Below are 23,581 nucleotides of genomic sequence, written 5' to 3'. Positions count from 1 at the left end.
TACGCGCCATCTATAGAAAAACAGAAACAAGCGCCTCGCGTATAAAAACAGAGTGCATAACCGAAGAAGAGAGAGAGATATGGGTATGCAGACGTATCGATGTTCTAACTCCCAACCCGCTGGTGTTCAAAGGCCAAACGTTCTTATCTACTATCGGTCCAAGAAGCACTAGTGAAATCCTATCACGTCTAAGTTCAAACATTCAAAAGGCCAACACATTCTCCCATAAAAGCTCACATCAACAATCACGTCATCAAATCATCATACATCAGCTACATGCTTTCAAGTACATTCGACACACAAAAACAGTTCATAACATACTATAACAGTTCATAACTCAATAATTCCCAACTTTTCACAACAATTTGCACCCTTTTACATGCGTCAATATTTACTTAAACTTTCCAAAAATCATTTTCTCCAAAACAACCCACACACAAAACCATTCCACACTTTCTCAAAAACTCAACTCTTTACATCCACGTTCCAACGAAACTCAAATTCACAATTCCCTCCACTTACATATACTTTCCAAAAATTCAAAATTTTCATTACCTCATTTCAGGTTGAGTGCGATGAGTCGGATGTTGAGCCAATGACACTTTTGAAAACTTACACAATTATTTATTTTGACACAGGGATACAAACTAAATCAAGACAGAAGAGACTCTTAGGTCCAGAGCAGAAAGAAAACCTAGGCTCTGATACCACTCTGTCACGCCCGCATTTCCTAAGGATAGGGAGTACGGTGGACCGCGACTAGGGGAGGAATAAAGAAGCGGGGAAGAAAGGGGAGAACAGGAATATTTGACCCAAAAACATTTATTAAAAAGAAGTTCACTTCAAACATTGTACTAAGAAGACATTTCTAAAGTTAATGTAAACAGAGTTAAATAAAAACAATGTATCGGATTACAAAGCAGCGGAAAAGACCAAAAGACAGATGATGCCGGGTATGACGACACGACACCATCCAAAAGACCAAGTAAAACACTCATTTGGCTTTCACTGCTCAACATCCGTCATCCCCATCGCCGCTCAACCTGCACATTAAGAAAACAACATGCAGGGCTGAGTACTTATTGCACTCAGTGGACACACGCCAAAATCATAGTTTGTCATGCCACATCAGTGTAACCTTGGGGTTTTAAGTGTAAGAAAAATAACCCAAGTACACAAAATATATTTCATAAATTCGACTGCGCAGTCATTTTCAGATATTGCCACCCTTATTCCCTCAATCATACACTATCTGATCCAAACGGTGACAAGGGGCGTGGCCACACCCCAGGTCATCTAGACCGGCCAACTTGCTCTCAGATGGCACCCAGTCTCGTGTACACTAACCTGAGGGTTCGCAGCCCAACAGACCCGAATTCGATTAAACATATGTGGTAAACCACTTCAGATAGGTTTCAAATCAAAACATTTGGCAAGACAAACAGTTCACCTCCATAAACAATTCCGGAACAGAGTCCGTATTAAAAACAACCCACGTAAAAGTAGGGTAGAAAAGCCCACCTCGATTGCTTAGCTTTTAAAACAGTTCCCTTCAACCACACTTTCCTCGAAAAAGATCACCCTTTTGAAAGATAAAAAAATCATGATTAGAGTCAGGGTAGACGATGTTTAAACGACAATGCATGATTCCTACGTGGACGACTTCAACATCTAGCACGTTACACGAACACACACTTAACAACATCTCATAAGCCAAACACACAAAGACACGCCCGAAAACACACCCCGCACGCACCCGACACGCATACGACGTACTCAAAACGCGCACACGACACACACACAACACTCAAACTCCTGGCATACCCTTACTGTGCAACGGCTCACTTGGCTCGGAAAAGGTTCGGAAAAAGCTCGGAAAAAGGATCGGCGTCTCGGCCTGGCTCGGTGTCTCGGCCGCCTGGCTCGGCACCTCGGCCGACCGTCTCGGCCGCCTGGCTCGGCACCTCGGCCGACCGTCTCGGCCGCCTGGCTCGGCACCTCGGCCGACCGTCTCGGCCGCCTGGCTCGGCACCTCGGCCGCCTGTCTCGGCACAGCTCGGCACCTGTCTCGGCACAGCTCGGCACCTGTCTCGGCACAGCTCGGCACCTGGCGCAGTCCAGTGTACACTCACTTTCCTCCAACCTCCGATTCTCAAACCCTATACGACATTCACACCACACCTCCTACGTCCCAAAACACACCCAAACACCTGGGTCATCCCTTCAAAACTCTCCACAACACTGCCCTAGGCCGAACCCTACAACTCTCGGCCAACACACACGAAACCCTCGAACCAAACACTGATTTTCCCGAGCCATCTCTTGGCCAAACACACCCACATGCTTCACAAAACACAACACTCAGAAACACACCCAAAGCACACACAAACATCACCCAGAACACACCACACGCAGAACTGCGCAGTTTACTTGCAAAAATCATAGTAAAATCATACGACATCCAATGAAGCTGAAATTTACACACCACACCGAAGACACATCCAAGTTTATACGGTTAAAATTTCGTACCAAAAGGAGATCGTTTGCTCAGTCAAAACGGGGTCGGAACCCACTGTCAGTTACTATCAAAACATGCTCGACAACAACACATAATCACAAAACCTATTCAGCATCTAAACCTTCCCAAAAACGTCCTACATGCATGTTTTTCGAATTTATCATGAGTTAGGGTATCGGGTTACCTTTCCCGGATAGTTCAACGTAATTCACACGCTTTACTTCTTCTTCCGACTCCGATTCACAACGAGAGTGCGTAACACCTTGAAGAATCCAAGTGGATGATGAGAGGGAGTGAAAGAGGAAAGAGAACCGAGAGGGAGAAGGGAGGAAGCTTACCGGTGTTGAGATTGTGAGGGAGAAGAGAGAACCGATGATTGATTGTGATTGGGAAGGGAAAGATATCGGTTTTGTGGGAGTGGGGGGGGTTGAGAAGATCGTGGGGTGAGGGAGAGAACCGAGAGAGAGAGGGAGAGAGAGAGAGAGATATATATAATTTATTAATTAGGATATTAATTTGCTTTTCAAATAACCATAAACTAAATATTCACACCCATAAATAATATAAAACAAATAAAACATACCACACCATATCTTAAACAAGATATTCACAAAAAGCAAACACCCCTTAATTAAAAAAAAACGGACATTACATCTGTCGTGCCCTCAACCTCCTGTGAGGCAACCTCTTGTGCGGCGCTGCCCGAACCGCCCCCACTAGACGAGTATTGGCCACCCGCTGTGTGCTTCGTGCACTTCGAGGTCGAGCCCGAGCTAGACCGGACACCGTCGGTCCACCTTTCCTCGTCTTTGACGGTCTCCCAAACATCGACATGTCTGAATTCTTTGCTGGTGTATTCGAAATAGACTCGCAAAGCCGATCTCAGAATGTCGGCTCACGTGGCTCCGCTTTGGTAATGAGCCGCTTCGTTCTTGTAGATGCCGCAGAATTTTTTGACCTCTATGTCGACTCGGTCAAAGTGAGCGCGTAGCATCTTCAATGTGCGGCGGCGGGACCCCTTCGGCTTAATCTCGTTGTAGGCATCGGTGACCTTTTCCCAAAATTACTTCCAGGTTTGTTGATTCCCGACGATGGGATCGTACGAGACGCTGATCTAGGCGTTGTACACAGCCATCGTGTCCTTGTGGCTGTACGGATGCCGGCCTACATCCTCCTCCTCCTCGGCCACCTCCGCCTCTTCCTCCACCGCCCTGGAGCTTCCACCGCCTCGTCCTCCTTCCGGAGTGGGTTCATCCGGATAATCCTCCCGAATTTGGGATAATCCCTGCGAACTCCTCGGGGCGGAGGGACGAGCGTATGCATCAACATCAATATGGGGTGGTTGGTACCCCGCCGGCGTCGACGAGCCCTGGGTGCCCGGCATCGACGAACCGGAGCCGGAACCACCCAAGACATTGTACATGCCCCCCAGTCGCCAAACGCGTTGATGTCAAACCTGCCGGAGCCGCCACCGCCATAGTTGTCGTCGCCGGGCATTTTATGATGACAATTGGAGAGGAAATGGAGATGATTTGGAAAGAATAGATGTGTATTTGTGTGTGAAATGAGGATGAAATAGGAGTATTTATAGAGTAAAAATAATAAAAAAGGGAAAACGGTCGGAAAACGGTAATATTACCGTTTTTGATTTTTTATTAAATTCGAATTTTTTTTAAAAATGATTTATTGCGTCAGTGTGACGAAGCCCACTCGCGGGCCGGCGAGTGGGCGTCACGCATGGCGACGGAGCGTGCCACGTCGCGGGAGCGCGTGGCGAGACAGCCCGCGATCCGTTTCGGTGGGACGGACGTCTCGGCTAGACCGGGATGAGACGGGACGTTGCAACGTGTCTCGCCGCCGTCTCATCTCGGCGGGACGAGATACGAGCCACCCGCGGGACGCGTTGCGGGTGGCCTAATGGATGATTTAATCATATGCTTCTTTAACTTTCGATTAATTTAAACTTTTGTACTCCATATTTTATTAATTGCCTGGTATAAAAGATTTAAAATTTGAAACTTCAAGTCAAAGAAGATTTTGCAAGACTGTATTAAATATGATCATAAATAGAAAATAGAAAATAGAAAATAGAAAATATAGTTAATTGTACGGTCCACAAAAAGGTGTATTAGTATATCATATACATATCTGTTGTGTAGGCCTACGCTATAAAGTGTATATATAAATATTATTCTTCTAATTAAATTAATCTACAATTACGAAACAATATATTATCCCCTCAACAGGCCGGGAATAAAAGGTTAGTATCTTTGATCATTCATGGGATATTATTTTAGTAATAAATCGTTTCCAGCAATTGATACATTTGGACTATAAGTATATGGTGGTTGAACTGGAACAGGTTTAATGATATTTCTACCACATTAAATATTTATATCAATGAGTCACTTACCTCCATGATTAAATTGATCGGTTTAATTATTTTTGGTACCTTATTGGTTAGAACAATTAAGAAATTCTCCTTAATTCTTGAAACTTGAGAGTGGTCAATCATTTAGAATCATATTAATTTAATCACCAATAAACTTAACTTGCATCTATATGAAAACCTCCAATACATCCTATTACATATGCAATTCATAGCATTTCATTTTCTTTTTATTTAAGTTAAAAACACAGGATTTCAGTATGTATATATAAACAACGGAGCATGCAAATTATTTTGTAGAGGAATGTTTAATCATTGACAATCTTTAGTGGCTGGTGCAGTTTAAAAACAGGAGTCGATTGTTGGTATAAACCAGAAAGGTGAAAAAAGCAGTTGGCTTGTTTTGGTGATAGAATTGTTTAAAGTAACGAACTGTGAATGACTTTTAAAATCATGTGCATTATTCATCACAAAATGATGTAAAAGGCTAAAGTTATAACATAATGGGGATAGTATATATGAACAGAAATTAAAGACTATAAACCTAGAACATCAATTTCGGAATTACTTTGTGTGTTTTGGGAAAGTGGAACATCAAAATCAAATGCGGCATTGTTTGTTTTCTTTTAATAAAACAATGTTGGAAAGGGAAATAGCCACTGCTGATCACGCATCTCAATAACCACTCAAAAAAAGAAAAATCTCAGCCAAATTGATAACCTATAATTAAATGTTGAAGTGTCAATTCAACATGTCATACACTTTCATCCAATACAAGAATATGCACTCTCTCTTTTTAATTCATCCTATAAAAATATGGAAATGCTATGCAGCCATAATGTGGCTGGCCATAAAGTGATATTTTAATAAATTTTGATATTATTGGCTATTAATGATTCAAATAGGTTATTAATTGCTCCAATAACTTTACACTATTACCCTTTCTATTTAATTGTAGTTGTTTTTTAGTTTCATTTCTTTATTCCGATTTTTACATTTCTTTCTTTTATTCATTTATTTTTTACTTTTCTGTTTTCAGTAATTTATTTTTAAAATCAAATAGTCTATAACATTTTTATTACGTTATAGTTTAAGATTATCAAATATACTAAAATTATAGGGTGTATTATAATATAATTATATAAATCAACATACTAATTATTTTGTATATACTATGATATAGTTGTGTTTACATAGTTATTCTTTTCTTTTTATTTTAAACACATTACGTTAGTTCTAACTTAAATTTTATTTTAAAAATAATAAATCTTAAAATAGAATAAATATTTTTTAAAACATGAAATTCCCATTCCCATAAGTCTCTGGCAATCTCCCACTCTCTTATAAAAATCAAAATCATTCTCATATTGCATTTGTATATTAGCAATCTATAAGCCTATAATATTCTTTCTTCGTCCCTCAATAATATGCATTTTTTAGTTCGTCTCACAAGAATATATACTTTCTAATTTGGAAAACTTTTTTCTCTCAATTGAAGTGAGAGTGTTAGACTCATTCTCTTCTAACAATACTTTATTAATTTTTGTCTTCTTCTTCCTCTCTCTCTCTTTCTTTCTCTCTCTTACTTTACCAATTGTGCATGAAAATATGTATCAAAATGTAACGTTATACATAATAGTTTATATGTTTATATACTTCCAATTAAGTTGTGATATAATCTAATTAATAATAATAACAATTAATATTATTACTGTTAATATAGACTATAATACTATGTGCTACTCCGTTACTACATAACTTAACATCATTACCATCACCATCACCATCACTGTGTACTCCATAAGTATTAGCTTACAACTTTTACTTATTTCAATAATTTAATTTAAAGAACAAACAAATATTTAAATAATACAATGACACATAAATTTTATATTTGAATAAAAAGTAAATCATGATTTCATATTTTATAATTCATGTAAATATGCTAAACCACTAAATAAAGTAAATCATAATAATATTACCTCTGAGAATCCACTCACAGTCTACATATTAATGCATTTATCTTTTATGTAATATTATTTTCATATTTTAATATATTTACTAACAAATAAAGCTAAAAATAAAAATTTGAATTTATCATTGCAATATGCCAATATTTCAATATCGGACCAATACTTTTATTCGTGCGTAAATACTTATCACGATGCGTTGGTATTATAAATATAAGATAAAATTGAATTAATCATGTAACATTATTAAATTTGATTTTGTTTATATAAATTTGATGCAACATGAGTTAATGTATAATCCAATTGAATAAATTATACTAGTTTCTTCATATTTATAGTATGTCATAATTAAGGGTACATTTGTCCAAATAAAATTTATACTTTTTAGAGGTATTGATTTCACCGAAATGACATTAAATGCACTAACTTTTATTAATTTTTTATTTTTATGGCTGGCCATAATGTGGCCATTTAGCACTACTCATAAAAATATGTGAAGTATTTTGTAGTTTTGGAAATATTTTTCTTTCCATTAATAATATTTTAATTGATTTTTTTTATTTCTATCTTATTTTACTAATTGTGCATTAAAATTTGTGGTCAACTCAAAGTGCATACTCTTGTGAGACGGAGGAAGTATTATACTCTCTCATGTTCAGCAATAGAAGTCTCATTTAGTTTCAGCACTATTTTTAAGAAATATAAAGAAAAATGACCGAAAAGTAGTGGAATGTGAGATTCATTTTGTGTACTGTATTAATTTTATAATAAAATGTAAATGAAATGAGTTAGTGGTATGTAGAATCTACCTACTATTTATAAAATGGTAAACCGGGTTTCCTAATGATGGACAGATGAAGTATGACAAATAATACTGGTATAATCATTAAAAGAACATTAAAGTGAAATAAGCCTTGGTTGTGTTGATTATCTAAGGAAAAATTCTAACATTACCTTATAGGGTCAAGAGTGACAATGTACATGAACCGTACATCATCGAAGTATCTTTTGTCCAAGAAGGAGTGGAAGCCTAGGTTGATCGGATGTATTTACTACATTAGGAGTTCAATTGGGAGATTAAGAATTAAAAGGGGGCCGAAAATCATGTGGTAGATCACCTGAGTCGACTAGTGCGAGAAGGGGAGTCGGATCATGTCAACGAGGCTCTACACGGATTTAGATTCTCTATTGTGCCGCTAAAGAATGATGGTATGCAAATTTAGTCAATTACATCGCAACCGGAAAGATGCCCGAAGTTATGAGTAAATCTTAGAGGTTGAAGTTGAAAAGCGAAAGCGGATATTACATCTAGGATGAACCATACTTGTGGTAGGCAAGCTTACATCAAATCACACGAAGGTGTGTCCCAGATGACGAATAAAAGAGTGTGGTCGATCATTGCCATACGTTCTCTTGCGGGGGGCATTTTGGGTACTGCTTCGAGAAGGAATGAGATACTCGACTCTGATAATCATATAATAGTTTGTGAGATCTTCGATGTATGGGTACTGGATTTTGTGAGACCATTCCCAAACTTTGGAGGAAATTTCTATATACTGATGATTAGCAGTAGATTATGTTTCCAAATGGGTCGAAGCAAAGCTACCACCATGACGGCCAACGCAACTATTGTGGTCGTGGTCGCCTTCCCCAAGAGTAACATATTAAATAGATTTGAAGTGTCAAAATACTTTAGTCTAAGCTTATAGTTACATGCCACAATCAGTAGCTTTTTTGAGTGATACACAAATTTGTAAAAAAGTTGTGGATGTTGGCTTTCACCTCATACACAATTTCATACGTATATGAACACGTGAAACGATTGCAAAAAAAGTCAAAGTTATGATATAGTAAATTTTTTGTTAAAGTTACGGGCTTAACCAAATTTTGTGATTTTTATAAGCAAATCACCCTTATATTACTACTAATATTTTCACTTACTCATATTATATTATTATTAATCCCCACACATATGTTGGTATTAGCTAACAAATTTGAGTTCATGCAAAGCCCCACGTATATATGGGGAAGAATCTATAAGATTTTGTCGTTTGTAATGGAGATGAACATATCTATTTTGCAAGGGTAAAGTAAGTGGATGGCCGGAAAAAAATCGATACCACTCAAAATTCGAATAAAAAAAAAGGTTAGAATATGAAAAGGTCTGTGGAATTCGGCACAAATCCGATAAATGTATGTCTCATAATCATATCTTCTAATAAAGTAGATATACTTGACCTAGGTTGCGTTAGTGTGTTAACTTATTTACAGTAATAACTAATAACTTTCAATGCTGTGTATTAAAATTATCAACACAAAGATATAATTATATCAATATAACACGTAAATTTAAATATCAACACAAATACATAAGTTTATCAACACAAGAAGATTGATAAATTTATGTCTCTGTATTATTTTTTTAACATTCAAAATTGATATTTAGTTATTAGTAATATTTGACCTTGTTTGCCTTCTTCAAATGGATTGACGCTGCACTTAAATTTCTATGGTGAAATCGAGCACTAGCTAAAGTTTGAGTTGATAGGATGCATACCGATATCAGTTGGCAGTATAATTTATTGGTGAAGATTAAAAGTAATTAGTGGCTTTGATTTATTAACAACGTTATCATGAAATAATTTTTTACCTGAGCGTTGAGCATGGAGCACAATTAGTAGCCATCAACATCTCATAAGATGGTGTTCCTAATGAAAAATAGACAAATTAAAGCAGATTTCAAGTATGAATAAGTGATGTTTCACTTTAATTAACACTTGTCCACTCGAATATAGGAGTAATTGACAAGGTTAAAGTTGATTCAAATGCAGATCATGAGGGGATTTAGCATTTTTCTTTTTATCAACAATCTCAATGGTCGTCAGATGGCTTGAGCATTTTTCTTTTTATCAAAAAAAAAGATCATGAGGGGATGAAATATTGAAATCCAAGAGCCTAAAGAAATGTTGCTGAATTGGAAATGGAAGTTGAATGCAATAAAATATGGTTGTTGAGGCAGCTTAATTGGAGTGAAACGATAAGTGCTTTGCCATATAGTATGACAAGTAAGTTGATGACTTGCTATTCCGCAAATTATCTTCTGAGCCAGCTTAATATGTTGATTAATTATTCTTAAAGGTAGTAGTATGATATTTATCGGAGTTAATGTTCTTCTAGATTCTCTTAATTCAACATTTGTTGTTCGTATTTGGTTTTAGTTAAAAATATATGATAAAACTAATAGCGCAAATTGTGAAATAAATTATAAAAGATGGTCATTTTTTTTTGTCTATCTCACACTTTCTGAATTTGAAAAATAAATTATCACCTTTGAGATTTTACAATCATATCATCCTTTCCCTTTTACTATGAATTACGCGATGATGTGATGCACATCATCCGGTTAAAAACATGGATATAACGTCATTTCGAATTTAATTAGACGTTGTCGTTTTACCCAACAGCATTTGTCCATATGTTTTAAGCTGACTATCATATCAGCTAATAATTACGAAAATATCAAATTTCGTGATTTATTTTAAATTTTAAAAAAATGTGAGACGGGCCAGTATTTTATCTTTTCTCTTTTGAAAAGACATATTTCGTGATTTATTTGGCCATTCAACAAACTAAGAGTAATATATTGAAGTTGAAGTAGTAGTTCGGGTTGGAGTGTCTTGAGGAATGCGTTTCATCTGGGCCGGGCTTTGGTGGTATTACGTTGTTTTTTCAAAGGGGGAGAGATTAGATAGAGAGTATAAAAATATGAAACACCAACATTATCATTTTATTGGATGAACGTTTGATTTTGTGGCAGTTACAACAAATTTGATGTCGAAGTCATTGGATAATGATACTAAAGTAAAACAATAAAATATTGCGCTCCTCTTCGCTGCTATGGAAATTCGGAGAGAAACAAGAACCATACATATTCATCGATTTTCAAGCACCACCAAAACCTCACCCATTAAAAGTTAAACACATCCACTCTCACTCATTCTCGTATCTCTCCTGAGAGAAATTACGCAGACAAGATGATGCTAGCAATGGCTGTGAGGAGGCTTTCCTCCTCCATCTCCAAACCTCTCAAGCGCGGCGGCTCCATCTATCACCTGGTCTCCCCTCCCCCTCTTCACTCCACACTTGATTCACTTCACCTTCTCCTTATTTATCTTGTTACAAAACTTGTGTTTTATGCAGTCTTCCTTGCCTGATGAAGCTGTCTATGACAAGGAAAAGAACGGTGTCTCGGTATGCCTTACACACTTCCTTCTACTTCTCACTTAATAAGAATTGAGTTTCTCATTAATAGTACTAACTTCTGTTTGGTTTGGCTGAGATTTTGCAGTGGCCTAAGCAGTTGAATGCACCGTTGGAAGTCGTTGATCCCGAGATTGCTGACATTATCGAGCACGAAAAGGCTAGACAATGGAAGGTCACTTCTGCTTATCTTTTCATGCTTTAAATCAGATTGTAATATAATCTTATCACTTTTATATCATCAGAGTTCTCTGTTTCTTACCATTTTGTCTGAAGTAATTTGTGTTTTGCAAAAAGGAGTGGCTATAAATCTTATCTGCTATTCGCCTACATATATATTGAGAATTCTTGTGACTTAATTGATGGAATACATGTGTGTTGCATATATATGTTGCAGGGGCTCGAGCTCATCCCATCCGAAAATTTCACTTCTGTGTCTGTGATGCAAGCGGTTGGTTCGGTTATGACTAACAAGTACAGTGAAGGATATCCCGGTGCAAGATACTATGGAGGAAATGAGTAAGTAGAGATCTAACCTCACATTTCTTATCTACTTTTATTTTATGTTTTGTTGCTTTCTGATCAGATTTTATGAAATTTCAGGTACATTGACATGGCTGAAACGCTATGCCAGAAGCGTGCACTGGAAGCATTCCGGTTGGACCCTGCGAAATGGGGAGGTAATGGCATTTTTATTCTGTACTCATGTCTTAACATGTGAGGTTTGACACTTACTTAAACCAGATACGGATATTAGTGAAACTTATCTGAGTCGTTTTTCATCACAGTAAACGTGCAGCCTCTATCAGGATCTCCGGCAAACTTTCATGTTTACACTGCTTTACTTAAACCACATGACAGAATTATGGCACTCGATCTTCCTCATGGAGGCCATCTCTCTCACGGTTACCAGGTAAATGAAACTGCATATTTATAGACATTTCTCTTGAACACCTATTTGTTTATCGTCAAGAATATTGTGATGGATTTTAATTCTTTTCTCGTGTTCTGCTTTTACAGACTGATACTAAGAAGATATCCGCAGTCTCTATATTTTTTGAGACTATGCCATACAGATTGAATGAAAGCACAGGCTACATTGATTATGATCAGGTGCATTACTTTTTTCTTTGTAAATTGAGTCTGATTTGTGAAGCAAGCATTATCGTCATATAGCAAGTTTGTCGTATGTTACCATTTGCTGAATTAGTTCATTTCTTCAGTTGGAAAAGAGTGCTGTACTCTTTAGGCCAAAACTCATCGTTGCTGGTGCTAGTGCTTATGCGCGTCTCTATGATTATGACCGCATCAGGAAGGTAATTTTCTCCCAGATACTCGTGGAATTATCTTTGTCTGGACACAGAAACCGTGAGCTTGTTTTCTGTATGTCGTTGGCAGGTCTGCGACAAGCAGAAGGCAATTTTGCTGGCTGATATGGCACATATTAGTGGACTAGTTGCAGCTGGAGTCATCCCTTCGCCATTTGACTATGCGGATGTGGTGACAACCACAACCCACAAATCACTTCGTGGACCTCGTGGTGCCATGATTTTCTACAGGAAGGGTGTTAAAGAGGTCAACAAACAAGGGAAAGAGGTTGGATGGATTGCCATAGTGGTTTCTGTTATCATAGATAAAAAATGCTAACTCTTATTTCTTGAAGGTGTTGTATGACTATGAAGATAAAATCAACCAAGCTGTTTTTCCCGGACTTCAAGGCGGCCCACACAACCACACAATTACTGGCTTGGCAGTTGCATTGAAACAGGTACGGAGCTAGCTAGCACTCTTATTTCACATCTTCAAACTAGATATGCTGCAAAAGATATAACCTTGTTGAACACAGGCAACAACACCGGAATACAAAGCTTACCAAGAACAAGTCTTGAGCAACTGTGCAAAGTTTGCTCAGGTACAATCGCCTTAGCTATACGTTGTGTATATATCTTGGATGAAATGTTAAACTCAATCTAATGTTGCAGACTCTCACTAAGAACGGATACGAACTTGTTTCTGGCGGAACAGAGAACCACTTAGTTCTTGTCAACTTGAAAAGCAAGGTAATTTGTCACACTTCATACTAATTGATTGCTATCTTGCAAATGACTATCATATTTTTATTTGCTTTTTTTTTTCAGGGCATTGATGGTTCAAGGGTGGAGAAGGTGTTGGAAGCTGTCCATATTGCAGCAAACAAAAACACCGTTCCTGGAGATGTATCCGCTATGGTTCCCGGTGGCATCAGGATGGGTGCGCGCGCTTCTTTCTTTCTCAAGTTTAACATGATAATTTGTCTCGTCGCCAATTTTTAACACCCTTGTTATGTTAGGTACCCCTGCTCTTACTTCAAGAGGATTCTTAGAGGAGGATTTTGCCAAAGTTGCTCACTTCTTTGATTCTGCTGTGCAATTGGCTGTCAAAGTTAAGGCTGAAACTAAAGGTTCTAACTCTACTATCTTATGTTAGCATCATATTTGTATTTGTAAGTGTCTTCATTCTATTCCAACAACTTCAAGCAAATATACTTGAAACTATGCAGGCACAAAACTGAAAGACTTTGTGGCCACACTGTCCAATCCTTCGTTCCAATCGGAGATTGCAAAACTTCGCCACGACGTGGAGGAGTATGCAAAGCAGTTCCCCACAATTGGCTTTGAGAAAGAGACCATGAAGTACAAAAACTAAGAAGGTAGGCACATCTTGCATAGAAATGTTGTTCTAAAAATGAAAAAGTTGGTGTAACTCCATTTTGTTGTTGCTTTTATTCAAACAGGCAGCAAATCTGTGGTCCATTTAGAGACTTGAATGGGGTGAAGTAAAATAAGGAAGGGATACGAAATTGTCATGCTCTTAGATTCCTATTTTCTCTCCATTATATATGTACAAAATGAATTAATATCATATGAAACTTGCAGTTACATCTTTTTTATCTGCAATGGCTTCTTATTGGTGATTTCATATAAGTTTATTTTGCTTGTTTTAAATATAATGTGAATATTGAAAAAATATTTATATTATTGCAAAGTATACCAAAATTTGGGTTGAATCAATTTTATTTTTTTGCCAAAACATAGTATATGAATTTTTAACATTAATATGGCATTACTCTAAATTCCATTGGCCAATAAATTGGCACTGGAAACTTTAAACAATAATTTTAGACAAGACACTATATTAATCATATATTGGAAACGAAAATAAAGTAAATCAAATTGTATCCTAAGCATATATGGAAAATATATGATAAATAAAAAATAACAAAATTAGGGTTTAGAATATGGGAGGCTCGTATCATACCCCTATGAGTGCTCGGCAAAGTTGATGCATCTGATCGAATGAACCGTGTTTTTGGTTAATTATTGACCATCTAATCTTTTAATCTTATGCATTTTTGTTTGATTATTTTAAGTCATTTTAATAAACGATGACCAAAAAAGATCTAAAAATAACATCAAACCCGAATTTTATTAAACAACATAAAACTGATTAATAATGACCTTCTGTATTTTTGGTTAATTATTGACCATCGGAACGTTTAATCTTATGCATTTTTGTTTGATTATTTCCCTCATGGAGTAATATTTATTTATAATCTGTTTAATTTTAAAATACGAAATAGTCTATTTATATTATGCTTGAAGAAGTACATATAGTAGAACTAGTGTTATCACATAGCACAGGACAAATGATTCCACCAAGTGGGTCCGAAGTTATAGAAACAATCATGTCAAGCCTAAATCAATTTTAGAGCATTAGCAAGCGCCCTAAGGCACTCTATGTACCGCTACATCATTATTTTTATCCTCCTACCCTCCCACCTACAGTGGGGCGCCCTAAGGGACTCCCTAAGGCGCGCCCTATATGTTTTACTATTATTTAGTTAATTAATTTAAATATTTTCATATATATAATGCAAACTAATTAAAAAAACACAACGAGTATCTAAAAACCGGCGAAGACTGCATTGATTAACAAAGTTACACAATTCAAGTTGGCTAATCTACGCAATTCCCAACTCCCGGCGCAGCTCATCGATCAACCCCTGGAGGTATTCGGCTTTGGCGGGGTCCGTGCACTTCTCAAGGGCCTTGTGAGTCTGCAACAACGTCCGCGCCATCGAGGCTCTTGCCAAGCCCACATACGCGGCAGCAGTCGGGCTCAGGGTCGGGGTCGGGACCGGGAGCGGCGATGGGGTGGCGGCGGTCGAGGATGATGTCGCCGTCACCTTCCCCTTGTTCTTCGCAGCCTTGACGCATATGGGACGCCGGGAGGGCATCGGTGTACCGGAACTCTCCTCCTCCGTGTACGTCCGGTTGAGGTCCGTCCACCGGACGAGTTCCGCTTTCGCTGCTCGTGTAACCACCAGCGGCGGTGGTCTTCGTCCTCTTTGTCGCACCGGTGTGCAGAATCTCGCCTTGGAACTTCTGCTTGTCCCTCAAGAGCGCCCAGATGCCCAAATGCTTGAAGTCGCTGTACAGGGACTGGTACGACAACAGCGCTCTATCGCGCACGTCACTCAAGCTCTCACCGCTCCCCTGCTCCCTCGCGCACTTCTCGTACTCTGACGTGAACAGGTTGACTTGCTTCTTCACCTGATCCAGTGCTTGCGGAGCTGCTCCCGTTGGCGCTTGTACGCGCTCGGCGATGCGCTCCCAGTACACGAGCTGCTTCTGGTTGTTGGCGAATATCGGGTCCTCCAATATATCCACCCAACACCTCGCCAAGACGAGGGTTTCATCCGGCTGGTAGTTCGTACGGCCGGGGGTTTACTCTTCATTCATTGCCGGAGGTGGCAACTTGTTCGCGCGGTGCCGGATTCTCTTCTTTTTGGCGGGGGCGGCAGCGGCGGATGGGGTGGCGGCGGGTCGGGTTGGAGACGGCTCCATGTTAGACAAACCATACGAATCCGTACTGAATTCGGGATCGTACTGCATGTTGGCATCGAATGGCCGATATTCGTCGGGTTCTGTACCCGGCCAACGCGCATCACCACTAAACATGGACTATTGAGACTTGAATCCATTTCGTAGTAAATGTGAGTTTCGAGAGTGGAATCGTGAAACGAAATGTTACAAATGAAGCCGGGGTAGGGGTATTTATACAAATTTTTCGAATTTAGCATTTAAAAAAAAATAAAAAACGCTTGCCATCGTTCGCGGAGCCCATAATGGTGCCCGATGGCGCAGACGATAGGCCATCGTCCGCGCTTCTTCCGCGCCCGAAGCTTAGGGCGTGGACGTAGGGCGTGCCATCGGGCGGGCACCCACGATGGAGCCATCGGGCGCCCCATTGTGGGTGCTCTTAGTGCTAATGTGGATTGCTCGGTCTAGATTATTTGACAATTGTAGATAGAGAAGTCAGAAGTACTTCATTCGTCTTAATTAATTGTCCACTTTTATCATTTTTATCTGCCTCTTATTAATTGTCTACTTTCACTTTTTACCTTAAATAATAATAATAGGTCAAATATTCCACTAAACTCATTTCGCTCTCATTTTATTAAAAAAATAGTAATATATAAAAATGAGATTTATATTCCCCTAACTTTTTTAACTCCTTTTCTTTTACATTTTTTAAATTCTGTACTAAAACTTAAGTAGACCATTCTTAAGGGTGGAAGGGTGTATATACTACCAAATTAATTAAAGAAGAATTTATATAATAAGACATGTGAATTGATAATAAATGAAAATATAAAATAATATCTTTTCCAATTAAGTTATAATGGATTAACTGGTGTATAATTTGTATCGCTCGTGAAATCTTCCACGCTTGCACTGTCTAAATAATAATATATCCATAGGCAATAGCGACATTAGTCACGTTGACTCGTACTACTAAATTAATTTAGAGACGACGCCATCCTCTTAATAAATAATGACTCGTATGCGTTTGATTAATTTCATTTCATTTCATTTCATTTGCTTGTAACAATTTACAAAACACTTTTATTGAGTTGATGTGGTGAGCAAGATTAGATCCGGATGGATACGAACCGTACCCGCGCCCCATTTCCCCAGATTTTCTCTTCCAGCCATCTTATCCTTCTACCCTTCCTTTTTCTTCTCATGGCTTCCTTGTTATCTGTCACTCGGTCTATCCATTTCCAACCCGCCTGTCTCATAAAACCCTCCTCTCTCAGACCTCGTTTCCCATTTTACCCTCGCCCCCCTCTCAAATCCCGTCCCTGTCCCCTCTGGTCTTCCTCCTTCTCCCTCTGCCTTCTCCGCACCCGCGCTCATCGCAAACCGATCAACCGAACTCACCTCCCTCCCTCTCCGCCCTCCGTCCGGTCCTTCTGCGCCTCGCCTTTATCCGACGTCGCGGAAATGGCGGAGATCGAGACCAATCCTCTGCTCAAGGACTTCGACTTCCCGCCGTTCGATTCGATCAAGGCCGAACACGTCCGCCCCGGAATCCGTGCGCTGCTCAAGCAATCGGTGCGTGTTTTTGAATTTCTCGTATTGGTGTTTTTCCTTGTTGATTGAATTGAATTGAATTGTTACGCGTTGGAATTTCGAGTTAATTGGATTGGAGGAATTTATAGGAATCTGACCTGGCGGAACTGGAGAGGACGGTGGAACCGACGTGGCCGAAGTTGGTGGAGCCGCTGGAGAGGTTAGTCGACCGTATGGCTGTGGTTTGGGGCGCTGTTTCGCATCTCAAGGCCGTCAAAGATAACGCCGATCTCCGTTCCGCCATAGAAGAAGTCCAGGTGCGTATACGGATTAAATGCAACTCTATATACGTATGTGTATTCAGTTGATAACATGATTTGTATGTTGTTTTCTTTCTTTGGCTTTTGTAGCCGGAAAAAGTGGCATTTGAGCTTAAGTTAGGGCAGAGCAAGCCTATCTACAATGCCTTCAAAGCTATTAGAGAATCTCCTGATTGGGAGAAGCTCAGTGATGCCCGCAAACGGATAGTTGAAGGTGCATTGAAACGCCTGTCTTTACTATGATTTCTGGATTCAGACGATTTCGTATTTCTTTTTGATATTATGTGATTTTGCTTAGTTCATCCTTTTATTATTAGGATGTTTATATTGGCATTCTGATCTTGACGACCTTCCTCATTGAACAATTTCTGCAGCACAAATAAAGGAGGCTGTGTTGAATGGTGTTGGACTTGAAGATGATAAAAGGGAGGAGTTCAACAAGATCGAACAGGTATCTTCTACAAAATATGTGATCTTGAATGAACTTGACTATGTTTATTATGCTATCGTTGATCCTCCTGGGATTTCAAGAGTTCATCGTTGCTTGTGTACACAATGCTATGCATACGCTCCAGCATATTCATTTTTAAAGCAGAACCAGTGTAACTATGATCATGAAATGTGGATGGAATGTGCATATTTCTAATCAGTCATCCCTATTGTTACTCTTAGTTTTACAAATATCTGTTGCATAGTAATTAGTATGCCAATATCTGAACATTTGGAAGTTTTTCTGGTGACCTTTTTCTGTAAAATAATCACATTTTCCTCTATTGAATTGTTGCAGGAATTAGCTAAACTCTCACAAAAGTTTGGGGAGAATGTTTTGGATTCGACAAAGAAATTTGAAAAATTAATAACAGATAAGAAAGATATCGAAGGTTTGCCAGCTACTGCTCTCGGACTGGGTGCACAAACAGCAGTGTCTAAGGTAATTACATTGGATGATTTATTTGGTTATACCTCTATCTTTTTATTTGATATGTTATCACTTGTCAATTAGGCGCTCTTGCTTATTTTCATTTTTGCAATGTATACAGGGTCATGAAAATGCCACCACAGAGAATGGGCCTTGGATTATTACTTTGGATGCTCCTAGTTTTATGGCTGTTATGCAGCATGCTAAGAATAGAACCTTACGTGAGGAAGTCTATCGTGCCTATATAAGTCGTGCTTCGAGTGGAGATATGGATAACACAGCAATCATTGACCAGATATTGAAGCTTAGATTGGAGAAGGCTAAGCTTCTTGGATATAATAACTACGCAGAGGTATGATACCTTGTTTTCTGTATAACTATCTGTAGAAATTCCTAATGAGGCGATCTTTATCAGGTAAGTATGGCCAGCAAGATGGCAACTGTTGAGAAAGCAGAAGAACTCCTTGAAAAACTTCGATCTGCATCCTGGAATTCTGCAGTTCAAGGTAGTATGATTTCTTAACACATAAATATAGAGACATAGTGGAGAAAGTAGTTGTATATCTCATTAGTAAACATAGGCAACATATATATAGTACAAGAAACTAAGCTAGGCTATGTTACATAACCGATGTGGGATAGAATTCATATACTATATTAACAGGAACGTAGCAACATAGTATCTCTTTGACTTTAAAGGAGACTTTTATAGGGAGATTTTGCATTGACATTGTTGTTTGGCCTGGCAGATATGGAAGACCTCAAAGTTTTCTCAAAGAGTCAAGGTGCTCCAGAAGCTGACGACTTAAATCATTGGGATACTAGCTTTTGGAGTGAGAGACTTCGTGAATCGAAGTATGAAATAAATGAGGTGAGTTAGTGTATCTATCTATTCTCTCAAAAGACTAGTTTTTGAATTGTAGAAAATGCAAAAGCATGCGGTGTCTTTATCTTTTATGAAATACGTACTTACTTTCTGCTTGCTTTAATTCTGATACTCTTCCACTATTTATTTGTTCCTTTGCATTTCCTGCATAGAGATGTTGCATGATTATTTATTCATATTTTTGTTTGCCAAGTAAGTTGTGCTTAGTGCTTACTGCTTACTGCTTACTGCTTATGTTAGAAAAGGCTCCTTACAGTAATGTATTCCTCAATGCTAGTTATCATTCTTTGATTGTTAATCTTATCTGAATAAATTTAGTCTGCTGATGAATAGTATTTATTTTATGTTGGTACTTTGGGCTTTTGAGATCCGATTTGGACATATATTTCTTGTTAGTCACTCTGTGTTTGCTCTGTGCTTTCGCAAATAATGTACTTGTGTAGAATTAGAATTTAGAAGCTGTAGTGACAGTTTCTTGTGCATCTTCTTTATGGCAGAACTTTGATTGCTTTTAGTATGATTCAATGCACTTCCTATCTACCTACTTACTTCTTCTGAACATACAATCTGATCACATTTAGTGAATTCAACAGGAAGAGTTGAGACCTTACTTTTCTTTGCCTAAAGTTATGGATGGTCTTTTCAGTCTGGCAAACAAGTTGTTTGGGATCACTGTTGAGCCTGCAGACGGCTTAGCTCCAGTAAGATACTTTCTGTATCTATGTTTTAAGATTTAGAGCCAGCTTATCTGATGATGCACGGGGTTGTCACTAACAGAATTATATTTTTTCTGTAGGTTTGGATAAATGATGTTCGATTTTATCGTGTCAATGCTTCTTCAGGTAACCCTATTGCATACTTCTATTTTGATCCATATTCTCGCCCTTCTGAGAAACGAGGAGGAGCATGGATGGATGAAGTAGTTGGCCGAAGTCGTGTCATGTCACGAGATGGCTCCTCTCCTAGGTTGCCTGTTGCCCACATGGTGTGCAACCAAATGCCACCTGTAGGGGACAAGCCAAGCCTTATGACATTCCGTGAGGTATGCACATGTTTCTTGTACTACCAACTAGAAGATGTATATGGATGGAGTATAAGTTATAACAGTTTATGATTGGACTATGTTACTTTGCTAGTGGCAGCTACTCCAGTTTGTGCACTAAGCATGAGACTGCACCTTTTGGGCCCTTAAATCACATTTTAAGGTGTAAAGAAGTATTAATGAAATTTAGTTAATACTTGCCTGTCCCAAATTTGTTATATATGCTCCCTCAAGTTACATAGATTAATATGCTATGGCATGAAATCTTCCCAATTATTGACAAACACGTGTGAAATGATTTTGGAGAAAAAAGTTGCCAAGTCTGAACTCTGAAGTTCTGGTGCTATTCTTTGTTTTAGCTACTCTTTATGTGATTGATTCTCATGGTACTTGTAGGTTGAGACTGTATTCCATGAATTTGGCCATGCACTTCAGCATATGCTGACAAAGCAAGATGAGGGTTTGGTTGCTGGTATAAGGAATGTAGAGTGGGATGCCGTGGAACTGCCTTCCCAGTTCATGGAAAATTGGTGCTACCATAGGTAGGTATTTTTACTTGCTTATATATATTTTTAATGTCCTATCTTTCCAATAACCAGGATCTGTTATACTTAACTTTTATACTTATTAGGCCACCTCTCATGGTCAGGTTTTCCTGTTTGGTGCCATTTGTTCCTATTTTTGTAGACCTGACTAGTTCTTGTGATACGTCTCAGAATTGAAAATTGAACCTAAAACAATATTTGTATCCAACCTGCTGATTATAAAGCTGCTATTATGTTGATTCTGTCCCAACACTCAATGACATGCTCCTCGATATAAGAAACTCTTTGATTCTTCTCCAGTCATCTTACTCATTGATAAGATTTAATGTGTAATTGTTTGCAGAGATACCTTGATGAGTATTGGCAAGCATTATGAAACTGGTGAAAGCATTCCAGATGACATATACAAAAAGCTTCTTGCTGCTAGGACTTTCCGTGCTGGTTCTTTAAGTCTTAGACAAGTGAGTGCAGTGTTATCGAAATGATTGTTGATTTATTCAGCAGGGTTCCATTTCTCACTTATAAAAAAGTATGCTACTGCACAATGTTATCAAATAGCGGATATGGCGGCGCCATGGCGTTCGGTGGTGGAAACGCCATAGCACCATGTCGCTGCCATAGCACCGCCATATCCGACATTTGACAACATTGCGTGTGTACTGCATTTAGGAATAGGGCATTATGCAAGAAACATGGTTGTTAGAGTGGTATATTATGCTTTATTAATTGTTTAAAGTGTTTTAGATGTTATATTTTTAATATTTTTTAATTTTTGAATTATATATAAATATATAAGTATTATTTTATTTATTTAATTTTTGACCGCCATATCCGCCATACTAATACGCCATATCCCTGTGGCGGTTTTTAGGCAAACCGCCATAAGCCGCCATACGAGATTGATAACATTGCTACTGCATGATTACATTTGACTGCCATGGAAACTACTTATATACTCTCATGTATATTTCAGCTGCGATTTGCCACTCTTGATCTAGAGTTGCACACGAAGTATGTCCCTGGTGGTTCGGAGTCAATCTTCCATGTTGACAGAAGAGTTTCTGAAAAGACTCAAGTGCTTCCTCCACTTCCAGAGGATAAGTTCCTTTGCAGTTTCAGTCATATATTTGCTGGTGGATATGCCGCTGGATACTACAGCTACAAGGTAATTTTTTGGCCTCTCTGCATTAATGCTTGGGTATGCACTTGGGTGCTCTTTAACCTTTCAAATGCTTTTCTGGTTCAATTCGTTACTATTTCTTGATCTACAGCATTAGGCAAAAATTACCCTGAATATTTCCTTAGTAGAGAAACTCCATGCTTGAATTTTGAACTTAACTAATTTCCAATTTCTAGTTTTCTTGCTAACACCAACTGATGTCCATATCTTCATGCAGTGGGCTGAAGTTTTGTCAGCTGATGCATTTTCAGCATTTGAAGATGCCGGATTAAATAATGATAAGGTATTTTTGATGTCCTCTCGTTTTGGTGCTCATATGCATATCACGGAAAGTTAATGCAACTGGCTTTCTTACACCTTGTGACTAACCCTTGTGACAGGCGGTGAAGGAAACAGGCAATAGGTTTCGAGAAACAGTTCTTGCTCTTGGAGGCGGAAAAGCACCTCTAGAGGTTAGAAGTGATGATACTTCGGATATCCTACTCTTTTAAGTAAAAATATTATAGTACAACAAAAGATTTTTACATGATCTCTAATTTTCCAAAATATTTGGTCAGGTCTTTGTGGAGTTCCGTGGACGCGAACCCTCCCCCGAAGCGTTACTTAGGCACAATGGTTTGTTGCAAGTTGCTTGAGTTCGCTTGTAGCCAAATTTTAGTACATCCAGTAAGGGCTTCGGTTTTTTATAGACACAGAAGGGTACAATGGCATTAGTTTTTTATAGACACAGTAACTATGCCCTGTTTCTCTCAAAGGCTATTGACTGTTTATATGCCAACATTGCATTTCTTAATGCTAAGATGCATAATTTGCCTTTTTGGAGTATTATTTTCAGATACGGCTCTGCCGCACGAGTCTCAACTCTCTCTCCGCCGACTCAAAGATGACAAAATATAAATAAATGAATTTGGTGTATCAATTTTTTTTAAAAGAAAAATCAGCTTTTTAATTCATTTTAAATGTCTGTAATTTTTTACCACCTCACTAGGGGTGAGCATTCGGGTCTCGGTTCGGATTTTTGCCCAAACTGAACCAAAACTGAAAAATTAAATTTAGTTCAAAACCCAAACCAAACTGAAAAATTGAAAAACCGAAATAAAAAATCGAACTAAATCAAAAAATTGAAATTATATGAAAAAACTGAAAAATCAAAA

At 38.3% G+C, this 23,581-nt stretch overlaps 2 protein-coding genes across 2 annotated transcripts; both read left to right on the top strand.

Annotated features, from left to right (window-relative positions):
• Positions 1–10,771: 10,771 nt before the first annotated feature.
• LOC121777700 (serine hydroxymethyltransferase, mitochondrial-like) lies at positions 10,772–14,068 on the top strand. The gene is made up of 16 exons (XM_042175044.1): positions 10,772–10,992; positions 11,078–11,128; positions 11,226–11,312; positions 11,535–11,656; positions 11,741–11,817; positions 11,926–12,050; positions 12,158–12,250; positions 12,361–12,453; positions 12,536–12,733; positions 12,801–12,905; positions 12,984–13,049; positions 13,120–13,197; positions 13,276–13,387; positions 13,467–13,577; positions 13,677–13,826; positions 13,911–14,068. The coding sequence occupies exons 1-15, from the start codon at positions 10,912–10,914 to the stop codon at positions 13,820–13,822; spliced, it is 1,545 nt and encodes a 514-aa protein (XP_042030978.1). The 5' UTR covers positions 10,772–10,911; the 3' UTR covers positions 13,823–13,826; positions 13,911–14,068.
• A 2,988-nt stretch (positions 14,069–17,056) lies between these two features.
• On the top strand, positions 17,057–23,255 carry LOC121777559 (probable cytosolic oligopeptidase A). The gene is made up of 16 exons (XM_042174853.1): positions 17,057–17,577; positions 17,685–17,852; positions 17,946–18,069; positions 18,230–18,306; positions 18,643–18,786; positions 18,896–19,126; positions 19,190–19,280; positions 19,524–19,645; positions 20,254–20,361; positions 20,457–20,702; positions 21,099–21,244; positions 21,591–21,708; positions 22,221–22,412; positions 22,645–22,710; positions 22,808–22,879; positions 22,985–23,255. The coding sequence occupies exons 1-16, from the start codon at positions 17,122–17,124 to the stop codon at positions 23,060–23,062; spliced, it is 2,439 nt and encodes an 812-aa protein (XP_042030787.1). The 5' UTR covers positions 17,057–17,121; the 3' UTR covers positions 23,063–23,255.
• The last annotated feature ends 326 nt before the right edge of the window (positions 23,256–23,581 follow it).

This window comes from Salvia splendens, chromosome 18, assembly GCF_004379255.2.
Source record: "Salvia splendens isolate huo1 chromosome 18, SspV2, whole genome shotgun sequence".
Classification (NCBI taxonomy): domain Eukaryota; kingdom Viridiplantae; phylum Streptophyta; class Magnoliopsida; order Lamiales; family Lamiaceae; genus Salvia; species Salvia splendens.
The sequence above is the reverse complement of the archived record's forward strand: the minus strand, read 5'-3'. Positions and strand labels throughout refer to the sequence as shown.

Coding starts and splice junctions, on each gene's coding strand:
- LOC121777700 (XM_042175044.1), top strand. CDS start 10,912: ATGATGCTAGCAATGGCTGTGAGGAGGCTTTCCTCCTCCATCTCCAAA. Junction 13,050..13,119: donor ACTGTGCAAAGTTTGCTCAG/GTACAATCGCCT, acceptor CTAATGTTGCAG/ACTCTCACTAAGAACGGATA. Junction 13,388..13,466: donor TCCCGGTGGCATCAGGATGG/GTGCGCGCGCTT, acceptor TTGTTATGTTAG/GTACCCCTGCTCTTACTTCA.
- LOC121777559 (XM_042174853.1), top strand. CDS start 17,122: ATGGATACGAACCGTACCCGCGCCCCATTTCCCCAGATTTTCTCTTCC. Junction 18,787..18,895: donor CACAAACAGCAGTGTCTAAG/GTAATTACATTG, acceptor CAATGTATACAG/GGTCATGAAAATGCCACCAC. Junction 19,646..20,253: donor CGAAGTATGAAATAAATGAG/GTGAGTTAGTGT, acceptor TGAATTCAACAG/GAAGAGTTGAGACCTTACTT.